The 16,704-nt window shown below is 53.2% G+C and overlaps 1 protein-coding gene across 6 annotated transcripts in view; it reads left to right on the forward strand.

Annotated features, from left to right (window-relative positions):
• Positions 1-4,368: 4,368 nt before the first annotated feature.
• The window catches only part of TDRD1 (tudor domain containing 1), a 48,479-nt gene continuing 36,143 nt past the window's right edge, over positions 4,369-16,704 (forward strand). The window contains exons 1-3 of one of the 6 annotated variants that reach the window (XM_075611953.1): positions 4,384-4,441; positions 4,804-4,898; positions 14,554-14,730. In XM_075611953.1, the coding sequence (XP_075468068.1) occupies positions 14,601-14,730 (130 nt within the window). In that variant the 5' untranslated portion in view covers positions 4,384-4,441; positions 4,804-4,898; positions 14,554-14,600. Of the gene's footprint in view, positions 4,565-4,803; positions 4,899-14,553; positions 14,749-16,704 lie in introns of those variants that run through there. The other 5 variants (XM_075611951.1, XM_075611950.1, XM_075611952.1 and 2 more) reach the window with 5 other exon arrangements.

A 16,704-nucleotide genomic window follows, 5' to 3' on the forward strand; every position in this document is an offset into this window, starting at 1 on the left:
GTTTACGTGGGATTGCACCTTGGACGATGAATGTTTAGAGACGAATTCAATGTGACATGAAGCGGTCTTCTTCTAGGACAACACAAATCCAGCTCAGTTTTATTTGGAATGTCTCTATTTTTCCACCTTTTTCTCACCCTAAGGGCCTCATGCAGAGAGCAGCGCTATTTAAAATCTCGCCATTTTCCGGAGAAAATCGCGCAAAAAACAGCTGAAAATGGAGAGGTAGGAAAAACGCGCCATTTTTTTTTTTCTATTTGAAAATCTCGCCGCGCGGCTGGCGAGAAACTACATCTCGCCAGTCTGAAAAATATCCGAATTCAGAAAGGCGCGCTCGCCATCTAGCGGCTGTTTTGGCGCGATTTTCTTCAATTTTCTCCGCCAACTAAAGTTGGCAAGAAACAGGAGGTCGCCGGCTATAGGGGAAAAAAAAAAAATGCGCAATTTTTTTTTTTTCCCTTTCAGCTGCGCGCATCTCCTCATTTACAATTCTCCACATGCAGTAATGCTAAAAATAGCGGATTTCGCCCATTTCTGCATATGGAGAATAAAACTCTCCATTAAACCTACTTTTTATTCCCCTCTCCAATTTTAAATAGCGCTGCTCTCTGCATGAGGCCCTAATACTTTAGCATACCCACTTTATCACGTCTGTTTTAAGATCTATCGGCTGCCTGTAAATACTGTATATAGAAAAATATCAATTTTATAAGTGTTCAAATACATTGTTAACTATATTCTCGGACATGATTCTGCAGGTTAAGAAAACAAAGGAAGAGACATCACTGTGACAGAGTCAATTTCTTTGTAAAACAGCTATTTGATCTTTTGTTAACACGGAATTAAAAGCAAAACTGTACGTTCCCTCATTATTATTAATCTTGAATTCTCAACTCTGTTTTCTGAACATGGGGCAGGGAATACATGTAATTTATAACTATTTGTGGAGATAATAATCAGGGCTGGTATGTTGGCGGTGCTTTCGCACAGAGTCTCGCGGTTACAGCTCTCCCCCACAACAACAACAACTCTGATTGCCAGTGGAGAGCGCGGGGCCTCTGTGACTGTCCCTGTCCGGCGGTATCTCCTCCTTCAGCGTCCCTTTATCATCGCGCTGTGATATCAAATGGCGTCCACGTTATATGGTGTTGTGTTGCCATGACGTGACACCACACGGCGCCGTGACATCATGTGAGGCTGCGACATCATGACTCTGCATCATCCCAGTAGATGCCGAGCCGGACCGGGTAAGAGGCCCCGCGAAAGCCCCTACATCGAGCCCCAAAAAAGAACAAGCTGGTCCTATAATATATCAAAAGATCTCCGATGCAGAACCAGGTCAAAAAGTAGCACCAGATATATTAATGCAGGGGTTCTCAACACCAAGCCCCAAGAGCCCCCCACCCCAACAGGTCAGATTTTCAGGATATACCTGCTTCAGCACAGGTGGCTCAATTAGTCACTGCTTCAGCCCAGGTGGCTCAATCAGTGGCTCAGTCCAAGACCACTAGCTCCCTTGGCCGCTGCGTTTCACGACCAGTTTTTCCTGAAGGCAGTGAAATTGTCTTCAGTACTGGCGACTGCAGCTCTGCACAGACCGGGGAACACCGCTGCACGTGCCGCCAGCCTGGCAGGCGCGCATGTAGCGCTGACACCGGGGCCTTAGCCTTCCACTTCTGAAACAGACCCTGGCACACCCCTTTTTGAGCCCTGCCCTCTCTCTAGCAGTGCACCAATTGTATCTAGTGACTGCCTGGTCACATGATCTTCCCCACAGAACTTTGCCTCTTTGGTCCTCTTCTCCTGCACTGAAAGCCATTTAGTGAACCCCCGAGCCTAATCTTCGCTGATCGATCACAGGAGAACGGATCGATCGGCAACTTAGCCAATTACTTAACATTGTGTAGCTTGTACTGATGCACATATTAAAGGGAAGAAAAAAAATAATAATAAAGAAACACATGAGCTTGAACTGCTGCTTTAATAGGTGGAGAGCCGGGGGTCCCCAAAGCTGCTCCTGGTAGCAGCTCCGCAGGCTTAAAGCTCCCGGTCACACGGGACAATAGGAAACCGCAAGGGATGTCGTCACGGCTTCCTATTGGCCCGTGTGATGCAGGAGCTTTAAATCCATGGCCCCAGACGGCCCAACCGGCACCCTCTACGAAGGTAAGTATCTCCGGAAGCAGGGGGCACCCGGAGCTGAAACTAACGCAGTCCAGCTACGGAGACCCGTGCTTCAAACCTACAGTATAACGCTAACAAAAAATGAAGGAAAGCAGGATTGTTGCTTTAACATACATGTGTTATTTTGTCATACAATGTTACTGTCCTCCCTCCCAAATTGCACTGCACAATATGTTAGCGCAGTATAAATAAAAGATAATAAGTATTATTATGATATACATTTAATTCATTTAGGCTTCTGGAGGGGATTGCTGTTAAGCTTTGTAGCTAAGTAGACATTGGTGGTAGCAATCTTACATATCTTGGCCTTTAGTTCTATTTTGCAGAACAGAGCTATCCTGTGTTGCTACAGTAACCTTTAAATAATCCCTGTGTCTGTTTATTTATTTATTTATTAAAGTGTAGAATTTACTTTCAGCAATCTTCATGAATAATAGCCCTGTCCCCTTGAAGATTACATTTCCCGACACACAACACAAAAAAGGTACACATTGATTCTAAAAGATATAACTTGAGGCACACCGAATAGGCGCGGTTTTGGGTGTCATCCGAAGGGTAACCTAAAACTGAACCTTGCTCATTTCAAACAATACACTTTGTAGTCAACTCTATTTATTTCCCCACGGAGAGCAACAATCCAGTAACTATGGTAATATGTTCTGCAAACTGCATAAGGTACAGGCACATTTTAAACTCCACATCTCTTAATAAAGAAACAAAATCCCTTAAAAAAATTGTTGATTAAAACACAGAATCATTAACCAGAAAACATATGATTTTCCATTAAATAAAACAGGAGTTTTTGTTTTTTAAATCAGCCCCAACTGTTAATTTTTATGGTAAGGTCCCAAGTTTTCTCTTTGTGCATCCTAAGTCTTGTTTTATAGTTGGCGCTGGAGTGCGTCCTTTATATAGTTACAACAAAAAACAAAAATGCCCAAAGCTACTTCCATTGCCGCCGCCGCCACCACGTGCGCTTATAGTAAGTGCGACAATGCGACGTCGCCAAATTTGGAAGCCGGGAATATTTGATTTTTCAAGGGCTGTCGCCTCATGTGACAGCCCCTGAACCAATTAAATGCCAGAAACCCTGCGCCGCCGCAAAGCGAAATATAACTTTCGCTAGCGGTGACGACACCCTTCCCGTTGCGGGCACTATACGCGCGGCCTAAGGCAGGGGTCTCCAAACTCAGTCTTCAAGGGCCACCAACAGGCCAACTTTTCAGGATATCCTTGCTTCAGCACAGGTGGCTCAATCAGTGACTCAATTGAAGACTGACCCACTGATTGAACCACCTGTGCTAAAGCAGGGATATCCATAAAACCTGGCCTGTTGGTGGCCCTTGAGGACTGTTTGGGGACCCCTGACCTAAGACTGTGCTTATAGTGCTGGCGACGGCCCGTCAAAACAAATGCATTGCCACCGTTGCGTGCGCTTATAGTAAGGGTGATGCGATGGCTTGGTCACGATCGCTGGAAGTCATCTCAATTTGATTTTTCCAGTGACCGCAGCCTGACGTCACCGTCGCCAGCGCTATAGGCGTTCTAAAATGGCAAGATTTAACCAAGGCCCTAATTCAACTTTCTGTCTGTGACGCTTCCTTCCCTGTGCTTGAGAAGACTTTAGTCTGATTCATTGGAATGGAGCAGAACTCTTCTCCAGCACAGGACAGAGCTAATGAATATACACGTTGAATATAGACCTATGACAAGTGACGGCACTAATTCAGTTTCTATAGCTGAGGAAGTACAGAATTTTTATCAGTGAGACTCCCCCTTAAGTCTATTAGACAGTTTAGACTGCTAATGCTAAAAATCAGTGAGACTGACCCCAAACCAGAGAGAAAATCAACAGGGGGCTATACCTTAAATTCTATAACCAACAATTTGCAATAATCAGGTATTTTCATTTAAGATTTGAATCCGTTTTAACAGGAAGTTATTGTTAGACTGATTGGCAGGGGGCTTTAGAAACGGATTGCAACAAACTGGGGGTTCCACGTGCAAAATAAACGTCTTGTATTAACAGCCAACACAGCTGGGCAACACTAAGGTCTGACAGGGTGCACCAGGGGGGGCGGGGAAGCACGTGTAGCGGGACGGGGAAGCACGTGTAGGGGGATGGGGAGCACGTGGTGAAACTGAGGCGGCATGGAGCTCTGTGTGTGCGCATGCGCTGCAGGAGAGGCACCCACGTGCGGGCGGAAGTGCGGAGCATCCGGTGGAACGTTGGCCCGGCGTTGCGCAGTTCAGTCAGGTACCTGGGAGGCGGAGGGTGCAGCAGCTCCTCGGAGAGACGCAGAGGGCATCTTGGGCGCTGTTGCGCTTAGGGTGTTGGTGAATTCATTTGCACAGTTGCTTTGCGGTTTGGATGCAACCTGTGGGTTGTATTGTGCTGAATTGTTCAGTTGTCTCCCTGGTTAGCAGGGGCCCTGCCTGGCCGTAACTGCAAAATGACGGGGTTTTCTGCTTTTGGTTCTGGCCATAAACAAGTTAAAGAGATTTATTTGTACTAAGAAAAACTCACGAGGTCCCCAATACACAGGGTTACATGAAATGATAAATCAGCAGGTCAACAGCATTTGTCTTTTAGAGTTACGCATCTTTACTATTTTGTAGTGTACCCTGATGGAAAGAAGGATCTTGGACTAACAGTTAATTGCTTCAGAGCTGTGGGGTGGAGTCTGACCGCAGAGAGGTTGTGCACCCTCTAGGTTTGTATGCTACATGTAGCTTAGGTTGGATCAGGTAATGGAACCCAATCGGGTCAAGTGCCCTTTATTTAAAGCACCACTTTTTGTTTGTGGTTATGAAGCTGGAAATTGTGGAGCTGCTGTTAAATGTTTTTGCAGCTTTTTATTGAGATTTTAGTACTGCACAAAGATTGACAGTAGCCAAGACACTAAGATACTGTACAGTATTGTGGTAAGGTAAATTATTAGTCTGCTGATGTAGACCTTGCACTCGTTTACGCTGAACAGAACATTAAATAAGTGTGTTATCTCCTTAACCATTGTTTTCAATAGCACAGCTATTAAATAACACGCTCCTGTCAATGCAGCACATTGCGTTAGGACAGGGGTGCGCAGACTGGGGGTGATTTTTTTTTTTTGTGGGGCTGCAGGCTGTTGCAGAGGCCCAGCGCTCTTCCCCCAGGCATTTAAATGAAATGCTGGGGGATTGCATGGGCCTCTGTAACCTACTGGCAGTGGATATTCAGAGTTGAGTGGCCAGGGTGAGCATCGGGGCTAGAGACGCTTGCAGAGCCGCCTCCAAGCGCGTCACGTAAGCGGTTCACCTAGTGAGGGCGAACCAGCTCAGTGCCGTTGTGGCCGCGCCCCCAAATGAGCATGCATCTAGCCACAAATTGCATGGCCGAGCAGGGCGCAGCGCTCGTGTGCCAGCACGCCACGCTCCCTCTCAGGCTTTGAGAGTTTGAGATTGGCATTTGTGACGGAGGCGTGGCCACGCCCCCGCCGGCGGTTCAGCCAATGAGGGCGAACCAGCTGCGGAACGTCATGGCCACGCCCCCGCAAACCTAAAGCCGCGCTGATTACAGATGCAGGGGGTATAGAATGTCAATAGGAGAGTTTTCTGTCTTTTTTTTTTCCCCATTTTATTTCCTACTGAGTGCGAATAGCCGAGCTGCTTTGAACACTGTAATGTCAGTAGGTTTCTATGGGGCCTATGCAGAGAGCAGCGCTTTTTAAAATTGGAGAGGGGAATAAAAAGTAGGTTTAATGGAGAGTTTTATTCTCCATATGCAGAAATGGGCGAAATCCGCTAATTTTAGCATTACTGCATGTGGAGAATTGTAAATGAGGAGATGCGCGCAGCTGAAAGGGGGGAAAAAAAAAATCGAGCATTTTTTTTTTCCCCCTATAGCCGGCGACCTCCTGCTTCTTGCCAACTTTAGTTGGCGGAGAAAATTGATGAAAATCGCGGCAAAAACAGCCGCTAGATGGCGAGCGCGCCTTTCTGAATTCGGATACTTTTCAGACTGGCGAGATGTAGTTTCTCGCCAACCGCGCGGCGAGATTTTGAAATAGAAAAAAAAATGGCGCGTTTTCCCTAGCTTGCCATTTTCCGCGCGATTTTCTCCGGAAAATGGCGAGATTTCAAATAGCGCTGCTCTCTGCATGAGGCCCTATGTCTTTATTCACTAAAAAAACATCAGAAAGTCTTATAGCTCAGTGGTTATGCTCCAGGCCATTAGCAGAGTGGACCAGGGTTCGATTCCTGACTGGGATGTTTATTTTTTTCCATTTTATTTTCTACTGAGTGCGAATAGCCGTGCGGCTATTTGCACTCAACTGTGAATATCCACTGCCTAACCTACTTACCGGGATTCAGAAGTCTTGTTGTGCCGTGTCGTCAAATGACACCACCGGGCCATGTGACGTCACAGGACCCAGCGGTGGCATTTGACACCCGTTGCCATGGGAATGGGGTCATGTGACATCACCCACAGCCAGTAAAAAAGTAAGGGGGAGCAGGCAGGGGGCGCAGCAAGGCTAAATTTTTAACGCTTCCAATGACTGAGCTCCAGATCAGAACCAACGCTAACACCACCCTAACTCCTGTTACTAGTTTTAAATAGCTGGGCATATGGTTTGACTCCTACTTAACATTCGGGATGCACATTGATACCCTGACATCCAAAACCTTTGCCAAATTAGATGTACTTTATAGGAACAAATCCACTCTGTCTGCTGGTCAGAAAGCCTATTGCACAGCAGATGCTAATGCCAATTATCGACTATGTGGACATAGTATATGGCTCGGCAGCCCAAACCCAACCTTAACAAACTTGACACCCTCTATAATTCAATATGTCGTTTTGTTCTCCAATACAACTACTACACACATCACTGCGAAATGCTCAAAGAACTAGATGGTCATCACTTGAGTCTAGGCGCACAGTTCATCTTTCCTTTCTTGCCTTCAAATACTTTCTGGGCAAGCTACCCATCTATCTGAACAAGCTCCTCACCCCTACCACGTGCAGCACTTATCACCTGAGATCTGACTCCAAAAGACTGTTCATGGTCCCATGGTTCAGCAAAGTACCAGGCCGTTCCTCCTTCTCTTACCGTGCACCCCAACACTGGAACAATCTACCGGAGACTCTCACAGCCACCACCAGTCTAAATTCTATCAAAACTAAAGATGTCTCACATTTGAATCTGGTCTGTAACTGTTACATACGCCTATAATATATATTACTAGCTGAGAGACCCGGCGTTGCCCGGGATGTAATGTTCCCGTTCCTCTCTCTCCTCCCCCCTCTCTCTGTTTGTCCCCCATTCACATCAATCCAGTCCCCCCCCCTCCCTCCCTCCTTTACAGCTTCATGTAGCGTGTGTGCGTCAGTCACTGTGTGTTTGCTCGCGCGTCAGTGAGTCTGAGGCAGAAACACAAACACACACAGACTGACTGACGCACACACAGTCAGTGTGTGCCTCAGTCAGTGTGTGCGTGCGTCAGTCAGGCTTTGTGTGCGCGTCAGTCAGTGTGTGCGTGCGTGCGGCAGTCAGTCAGTGTGTGCGCGCGGGGCGTCAAAGGCAGGGGGGGGCGTCAAAGGCAGGGGGGGGCGTCAAAGGGAGGGGGGGGGCGTCAAAGGGAGGGGGGGGGCGTCAAAGGGAGGGGGGGGGCGTCAAAGGGAGGGGGGGGGCGTCAAAGGGAGGGGGGGGGGCGTCAAAGGGAGGGGGGGGGGCGTCAAAGGGAGGGGGGGGGCGCCTCAAAGGCATGGATTCCTCCCCCTGCATTTCCTGCAGTGGACAGGAGGGGGGGGGCAGTGGACAGGAGGGGGGGGGGCAGTGGACAGGAGGGGGGGGGCAGTGGACAGGAGGGGGGGGGGCAGTGGACAGGAGGGGGGGGGGCAGTGGACAGGAGGGGGGGGGGGCAGTGGACAGGAGGGGGGGGGGGCAGTGGACAGGAGGGGGGGGGGCAGTGGACAGGAGGGGGGGGGGCAGTGGACAGGAGGGGGGGGGCAGTGGACAGGAGGGGGGGGGGCAGTGGACAGGAGGGGGGGGGCAGTGGACAGGAGGGGGGGGGGCAGTGGACAGGAGGGGGGGGGGGCAGTGGACAGGAGGGGGGGGGGGGCAGTGGACAGGAGGGGGGGGGGGCAGTGGACAGGAGGGGGGGGGGCAGTGGACAGGAGGGGGGGGGGCAGTGGACAGGAGGGGGGGGGGCAGTGGACAGGAGGGGGGGGGGGCAGTGGACAGGAGGGGGGGGGGCAGTGGACAGGAGGGGGGGGGGGCAGTGGACAGGAGGGGGGGGGGCAGTGGACAGGAGGGGGGGGGGCAGTGGACAGGAGGGGGGGGGGCAGTGGACAGGAGGGGGGGGGGCAGTGGACAGGAGGGGGGGGGGGGCAGTGGACAGGAGGGGGGGGGGGGCAGTGGACAGGAGGGGGGGGGGGCAGTGGACAGGAGGGGGGGGGGGCAGTGGACAGGAGGGGGGGGGGGCAGTGGACAGGAGGGGGGGGGGCAGTGGACAGGAGGGGGGGGGGCAGTGGACAGGAGGGGGGGGGGCAGTGGACAGGAGGGGGGGGGGGGGCAGTGGACAGGAGGGGGGGGGGGCAGTGGACAGGAGGGGGGGGGGCAGTGGACAGGAGGGGGGGGCAGTGGACAGGAGGGGGGGGCAGTGGACAGGAGGGGGGGGGGCAGTGGACAGGAGGGGGGGGGGGGCAGTGGACAGGAGGGGGGGGGGGGGCAGTGGACAGGAGGGGGGGGGGGGGCAGTGGACAGGAGGGGGGGGGGGGGCAGTGGACAGGAGGGGGGGGGCAGTGGACAGGAGGGGGGGGGGCAGTGGACAGGAGGGGGGGGGGCAGTGGACAGGAGGGGGGGGGGCAGTGGACAGGAGGGGGGGGGGGGCAGTGGACAGGAGGGGGGGGGGGCAGTGGACAGGAGGGGGGGGGGGCAGTGGACAGGAGGGGGGGGGGCAGTGGAGGGGGGGGGGCAGTGGAGGGGGGGGGGCAGTGGAGGGGGGGGGGCAGTGGAGGGGGGGGGGGCAGTGGAGGGGGGGGGGCAGTGGAGGGGGGGGGCAGTGGAGGGGGGGGGGGCAGTGGAGGGGGGGGGCAGTGGAGGGAGGGGGCAGTGGAGGGGGGGGGGCAGTGGACAGGAGGGGGGGGGGGGGCAGTGGACAGGAGGGGGGGGGGCAGTGGACAGGAGGGGGGGGGGCAGTGGACAGGAGGGGGGGGGGCAGTGGACAGGAGGGGGGGGGGGGCAGTGGACAGGAGGGGGGGGGGGCAGTGGACAGGAGGGGGGGGGGGCAGTGGACAGGAGGGGGGGGGGGCAGTGGACAGGAGGGGGGGGGGCAGTGGACAGGAGGGGGGGGGGGGGCAGTGGACAGGAGGGGGGGGGGCGGGCAGTGGACAGGAGGGGGGGGGGCGGGCAGTGGACAGGAGGGGGGGGGGCAGTGGACAGGAGGGGGGGGGGCAGTGGACAGGAGGGGGGGGGCAGTGGACAGGAGGGGGGGGGCAGTGGAGGGGGGGGGGCAGTGGACAGGAGGGGGGGGGCAGTGGAGGGGGGGGGGCAGTGGAGGGGGGGGGGCAGTGGACAGGAGGGGGGGGGCAGTGGACAGGAGGGGGGGGGCAGTGGACAGGAGGGGGGGGGGCAGTGGACAGGAGGGGGGGGGCAGTGGACAGGAGGGGGGGGGCAGTGGACAGGAGGGGGGGGGCAGTGGACAGGAGGGGGGACAGGAGGGGGGACGCAGTGGACAGGAGGGGGGGGCAGTGGATAGGAGGGGGGGGCAGTGGACAGTGACACACACACACACACACACACACACACACACACGGAGGGGGGGGGGCGTCAAAGGGAGGGGGGGGCGTCAAAGGGAGGGGGGGGGGCGTCAAAGGGAGGGGGGGGGGCGTCAAAGGGAGGGGGGGGGGCGTCAAAGGGAGGGGGGGGGGCGTCAAAGGGAGGGGGGGGGGCGCCTCAAAGGCATGGATTCCTCCCCCTGCATTTCCTGCAGTGGACAGGAGGGGGGGGGGGCAGTGGACAGGAGGGGGGGGCAGTGGACAGGAGGGGGGGGGCAGTGGAGGGGGGGGGGCAGTGGAGGGGGGGGGGCAGTGGACAGGAGGGGGGGGGCAGTGGACAGGAGGGGGGGGGGCAGTGGACAGGAGGGGGGGGGCAGTGGACAGGAGGGGGGGGGCAGTGGACAGGAGGGGGGACAGGAGGGGGGACGCAGTGGACAGGAGGGGGGGGCAGTGGATAGGAGGGGGGGGCAGTGGACAGTGACACACACACACACACACACACACACACACACACGGAGGGGGGGGGGCGTCAAAGGGAGGGGGGGGCGTCAAAGGGAGGGGGGGGGGCGTCAAAGGGAGGGGGGGGGGCGTCAAAGGGAGGGGGGGGGGCGTCAAAGGGAGGGGGGGGGCGCCTCAAAGGCATGGATTCCTCCCCCTGCATTTCCTGCAGTGGACAGGAGGGGGGGGGGGCAGTGGACAGGAGGGGGGGGCAGTGGACAGGAGGGGGGGGGGCAGTGGACAGGAGGGGGGGGGCAGTGGACAGGAGGGGGGGGCAGTGGACAGGAGGGGGGGGCAGTGGACAGGAGGGGGGGGCAGTGGACAGGAGGGGGGGGGCAGTGGACAGGAGGGGGGGGGGCAGTGGACAGGAGGGGGGGGGCAGTGGACAGGAGGGGGGGGGCAGTGGACAGGAGGGGGGGGGGCAGTGGACAGGAGGGGGGGGGGCAGTGGACAGGAGGGGGGGGGGCAGTGGACAGGAGGGGGGGGGGCAGTGGACAGGAGGGGGGGGGCAGTGGACAGGAGGGGGGGGGCAGTGGACAGGAGGGGGGGGGCAGTGGACAGGAGGGGGGGGGCAGTGGACAGGAGGGGGGGGCAGTGGACAGGAGGGGGGGGCAGTGGACAGGAGGGGGGGGCAGTGGACAGGAGGGGGGGGCAGTGGACAGGAGGGGGGGGGCAGTGGACAGGAGGGGGGGGCAGTGGACAGGAGGGGGGGGCAGTGGACAGGAGGGGGGGGGGCGCAGTGGACAGGAGGGGGGGGGCAGTGGACAGGAGGAGGGGGGGCAGTGGACAGGAGGGGGGGGCAGTGGACAGGAGGGGGGGCAGTGGACAGGAGGGAGGGGGCAGTGGACAGGAGGGAGGGGGCAGTGGACAGGAGGGGGGGGGGCAGTGGACAGGAGGGGGGGGGGCAGTGGACAGGAGGGGGGGGGCAGTGGACAGGAGGGGGGGGGGCAGTGGATAGGAGGGGGGGACGCAGTGGATAGGAGGGGGGGGGGGCAGTGGACAGGGGGGGGGGGGCAGTGGACAGGGGGGGGGGGGCAGTGGATAGGAGGGGGGGGGCAGTGGATAGGAGGGGGGGGCAGTGGATAGGAGGGGGGGGGCAGTGGACAGTGACACACACACACACACACACACACACACACACACACACACACACACACCTCTCAGTTGATGCGCCCTTTCTCAGTTCCGTTTGGCGCCGGAGGTGGGGAGCGACACCTACCTGTACTTCCGGGCGCCGCCACCGTCTGACTCGGCGCCGCGAGGGAGGAAGGGGGTCCGCCATCTTACGCGCCGCGTGGCAGCTGCGGGAAGCGAGGTGATTTGGAGCGGGGAGGGGGAGAGGTGATTTGGAGCGGGGAGAGGTGATTTGGAGCGGTGAGGGGGGAGAGGTGATGCCGCTGGGGAGGGGGAGAGGTGATGCCGCTGGGGAGGGGGAAGAGGTGATGCCGCTGGGGAGGGGGAAGAGGTGATGCCGCTGGGGAGGGGGAAGAGGTGATGCCGCTGGGGAGGGGGAAGAGGTGATGCCGCTGGGGAGGGGGAAGAGGTGATGCCGCTGGGGAGGGGGAAGAGGTGATGCCGCTGGGGAGGGGGAAGAGGTGATGCCGCTGGGGAGGGGGAAGAGGTGATGCCGCTGGGGAGGGGGAAGAGGTGATGCCGCTGGGGAGGGGGAAGAGGTGATGCCGCTGGGGAGGGGGAAGAGGTGATGCCGCTGGGGAGGGGGAAGAGGTGATGCCGCTGGGGAGGGGGAAGAGGTGATGCCGCTGGGGAGGGGGAAGAGGTGATGCCGCTGGGGAGGGGGAAAAGGTGATTTGGAGAGGGGAGAGAGGTGTGTGTGTGTGTGTGTGTGTGTGTGTGTGTGTGTGTGTGTGTGTGTGTGTGTTTTATTTATTTTTTTGGACCTTTGGCCCGTCACTCCGCCTCAGGCCAATGAGAGGTGTGGGGGGCGGGCCAAGGGGGTGGTGTGAGTGTGTGAGGCCAATGAGAGGTGTGCGGGGGCGGGCGGGCCAAGGGACCAATGAGATTGCCGCTAGGGACACCGGACATCCAGCAGGCAGGCAGGCATGCAGGCAGGCAGGCAAACATACAGTGCTTTCACTAATATAGTATAAGATCTGTAACTGTGCATGCAATGTCTTGTGTATAATCTATACCCTGTTCACTTATGTAACTGTATTTGTAACCATTTATTATGTCATCTTAACTCTATGCCCAGGACATACTTGAAAACGAGAGGTAACTCAATGTATTACTTCCTGGTAACACATTTAGTAAATAAAAAAAAAAATTATTGAGCCACCGGTGCTGTAGCTGGGATATCCTGAAAACCTAACTTGGGTGGCGGGGGGGAGGGGCGAGCTTGAGTACTGAAGTTGAGCACCCCTGTGGTAAGGGTTAGGCCACGCTTATAGTGTCGGCGACACGACGTCGCCCGAAAACAAAATGCATTGCCGCCGCCGTTTGCGCTTATATGCGCTTATAGTGCGCACGACGTCACGAAAACTGGTTGCCGGCAAAATTTGATTTTTCAAGGGCTGTCGCCTCGTGACAGCCCTTGAACCAATCAAATGTTGGGAAATCTGCGAGGACGCCGCCCGGCGAAATATAACTTTCACCTGTGGCGACGGGTGACGTCGCCATCGACGGCACTATAGGCGTGGCCTTAGGAAGGCATATGAGGGTTAGGCTGAGCAAGTCTCATTTATTCTGCTGCCTGTCAAACAAGGATAAGTAAATACCCAGCTCGCCAGGTAAATGGCCACTACCAATAGATGAATTGGGGAGGGAGGGGGGGGGGGGAGAAGTCTCTTAAATAAATTAAGTTCATTTTTTCCCCCCTGTTTTTCACCAATAAGTTTTTGCTACACAATACCCAGCGTGTGTATGTGAGGGTTATTATCCATGTAACATTGTGAATCTTGAAGGAATATCCATATAAAATACATCAGTGCCATGACATCCTATTTCACGTTATTATGAACTTACGTGTGTGTGTGTCTCGTATAGCGACTACTGTACCAAGGGGTAATTTATCATTTCTAAATATTATACTTTTTGGGACTGAGGTAGCATCTTTCCTCCATTCGGGATAAACTTCAAATGAACCCTCAAATAAGAGCAGGCTGCATTGCTCCAGGCTTTGGAGAGAGAACATGCAATAGAAATAGCACATGAATAATATTGAATATTTAAAAAGGTGCCGGAGCAAAGTGCCACTGGCACTCGAAAGGTTAAAGCTTCTCCTGCTTAAAAAAAATTAATAAATTGAGACCGTAAATGGTGTAAAATCATACTGGTATTATAACCGTATACTTCGTTCTTCATTGCTCTTTCTAACCTATTTAAAACCCAAAAGAAATCTGATTTAGAAGGAAAAATAGACTGGGACGTATAGTGGAGTGCTACTGAGCGTGGCAAATGTATACAACAAAAGACAGGGGTGCCCAATGCTACATCCAGTTGACAAAACATATATGGTAATAAGTATAAAGTTTAAATACTTGAATAACAATAATTACTTGGTTATTTAGTTAAACCCTTTGGCCAAAGCGTCGTAAGCCTGCATACCAAACGTCAAGGTATAACCAAATATGCAGGTCCTACACTACACTGTGAACCCTTCCCTTTACCTCTGTATGAGGGGAAGCAAGCATAGTAGATCATTTTCTTTGCAGCAAAGTGAGAAGACCTCCCTGTAGTTGTAGTATAGTAGAGGGGACTGTCTTTTTTTTTAATTTTTTTTTTCCTGTGGGTTTTTAGGACACAGAGGGCAGTTTATTGTGTGGTCATTTGTGTTTATCTTCGTTTCTCCAAAGGAGCTGTGGAAGGGTTGCAGTGTATTGTACCCAGCATGATCCAAAAATGCACAATGTTTATTTGACGTCTGGAAAAAAACAAAATGGGGTTTAGCCATTTAAACATCAAAGGAAAGTTAGGAAGAATCCAAAAACTGAATAAAAAAGATATTGCTTTGTTGAATAGCACGTGGGAATGTTAATAGCACTGTGGCAGTTATTTTAGGGAAGATGTAATTTAATGTGACTATTTCCATGTAAACGGTTTGAAGTGCCCATATTAGTACAGTACCTTTTTATAAGTTTAATTTTCTGCAGGGAGAAGAAACTCGGGGGTCTCCTAAAGAAGACGCAGTGTCGGAAGGATGCAGCCGGTGCAGCCGCTCAACTTTCAGCAAATTGGGGTCCGCCACCCATCCCTGCGAACCCCTCGGTCCTACCCCAACTTCCTCCTGTCTCCTGTGGCGAAAGAAAGAATGTCCCATGGCATCCCAGGCAAGAATCTGTTCATCTGTGAGCTAACCAAGCAATATATAGATATCAGTGGTGACAAGTGTGCAGAATCTACCTCCTCATATGGGGGCGGAAGCCACACGAATAGGGAAAACAGAGAGGCACATATACGGAAATTGCCTGGGGGAATGGTTGCAGGTAATTGAAAGGGATTATTTATGCAAGTACCTGGTGCTTTTGTGATGTCGGCATGTGACAGCCAATATCTGCAAGTCCTATGCGTAATCTTTTTTTCCTAGCTGTTTTCTTTTTCACTTTTTTTCATTTGAAAAGGCCAGATTCTGTATTATAGTGTTCACATGGCAAGCCCTGCTGTTTAGTCTCACTTTCTCCACTCCACTGGAGCTGTTTCCATGCAGCCTAGAAAAGATTTTATCATTTATTTATAATGCGTCAATATATTCCATAGTACTGTACTATAGGGTTGGAGGACAAAAGCCAATAAACATTAACATACATTCTTACAGCAGGTAAGGATGACCCTGCTGATGAGATTTTGAGGTTTAAAAAGTGACGGGTTTAGCAGCCATGCTATTTTTGGTGTTGTATAGTTTTAAGAAAATCGGTGAGCAGGGAAAACTAAAGTGAAAAACAGACATTGTGAATAAATCGGTAACAAAATAAACAATGGGAGCTGCACAAGAATAAGTGGTACAGAAATTGGAGGGGTAGGCTAGGGGTACATAAATTTCAAGGGGAGGCTAGGTGTACAGAAATTAGGGGGAGGCTAGAGGTATAGAAACGAAGCATGGAGGGGGGGGCAGGGGATATATTTCCAGTTTCATATTATTCTATCGGGGATTACCACGTTGAATCTTTTTTTCTATCGAGAAAATGAATAGTTTTTACTTTTGAAGTGCAATGCTGAATACTTAATTAAGAAAATAGCAAGCGTGAGATCCGCACATACGGCTGTATGTCCCGAAGATGGGCTAGCTTGCGAATTCCCAACACATTTATACCTGACAATCCTTTGATCTGTGTGAGATGAACCTGATCTGTAGAGGTGCAGGAAGGGGAGTCTGGCACGAGACATTTGTGAAAGTATCTTTGCTTTTGTTAGGCACAGTAATAATGCATGTAATTGTACAGCTGTCTCCTGGTGTGAGACCAGTACCACGGACGCTAATCTCTGATGTAGACAAATACTGCAAATCACTCTCAGGGCTCTGAATTTTTACTAGTGCCATAACAAACCAGCCTCACCTCGATCCTCTTTCTGTGTCTTGTCTCTTTTTTTTTTTTTTCTTTTCTGGGTACAATAAAACAGTTTTGTAGGTATGTGCAATGCAACATGTGCTTTCTACTCTCCCGCACAACAGCAACGCAACACCTTGTTTGTCCAGCTACATTCATTCTACAGGGTTAGCAATTTTCTCACTCGATTGTTCTGCATTTCGAACTGGTATTGCTCTGCGCAGCTTGGCTGATTTTGTTTCTTGTGGTTCCTGGAAGGGTCTTACAAATGTTTCATATTTCTTGTGCTTTAAACCCCATAAGCAGCAATCTTGCACAGGGTTTAACTTTATTATTCTTACTTGAACTTTGGGTGCTTATAGTGGTCCCCGACATCTCTTGATGTTGCAATTTTTTTGTTTTGGCCTCCCATTGGAACCCCCAGTTTGCCCCCCATTGGGACCCCCAGTTTATTCTAGACGCGCCAATTAGTTTCCAATGTATTTATTTCGTTATTACTCAGGGATTTTAAGACTGCCATTTCTCATCTGGAACTTCACTACCTCAGCAGCAATCCTCCTATTTTATATTCCTCTACTACAGGGGTGGGGAACTTCAGTCCTCAAGGGCCACCAACAGGTCAGGTTGTAATGATATCCCTGCTTCAGCACAGGTGGCACTGATTGAGCCACCTGTGCTGAAGCTGAGATCCTAAAATCCTGACCCTTGTTTGTGGCCCTTGAGTACTGGAGTTGAGCACCCCCCCCAGGCTCCTAATAG

The sequence above is a fragment of the Ascaphus truei genome, chromosome 8 (genome assembly GCF_040206685.1).
Source record: "Ascaphus truei isolate aAscTru1 chromosome 8, aAscTru1.hap1, whole genome shotgun sequence".
NCBI classification, from domain to species: domain Eukaryota; kingdom Metazoa; phylum Chordata; class Amphibia; order Anura; family Ascaphidae; genus Ascaphus; species Ascaphus truei.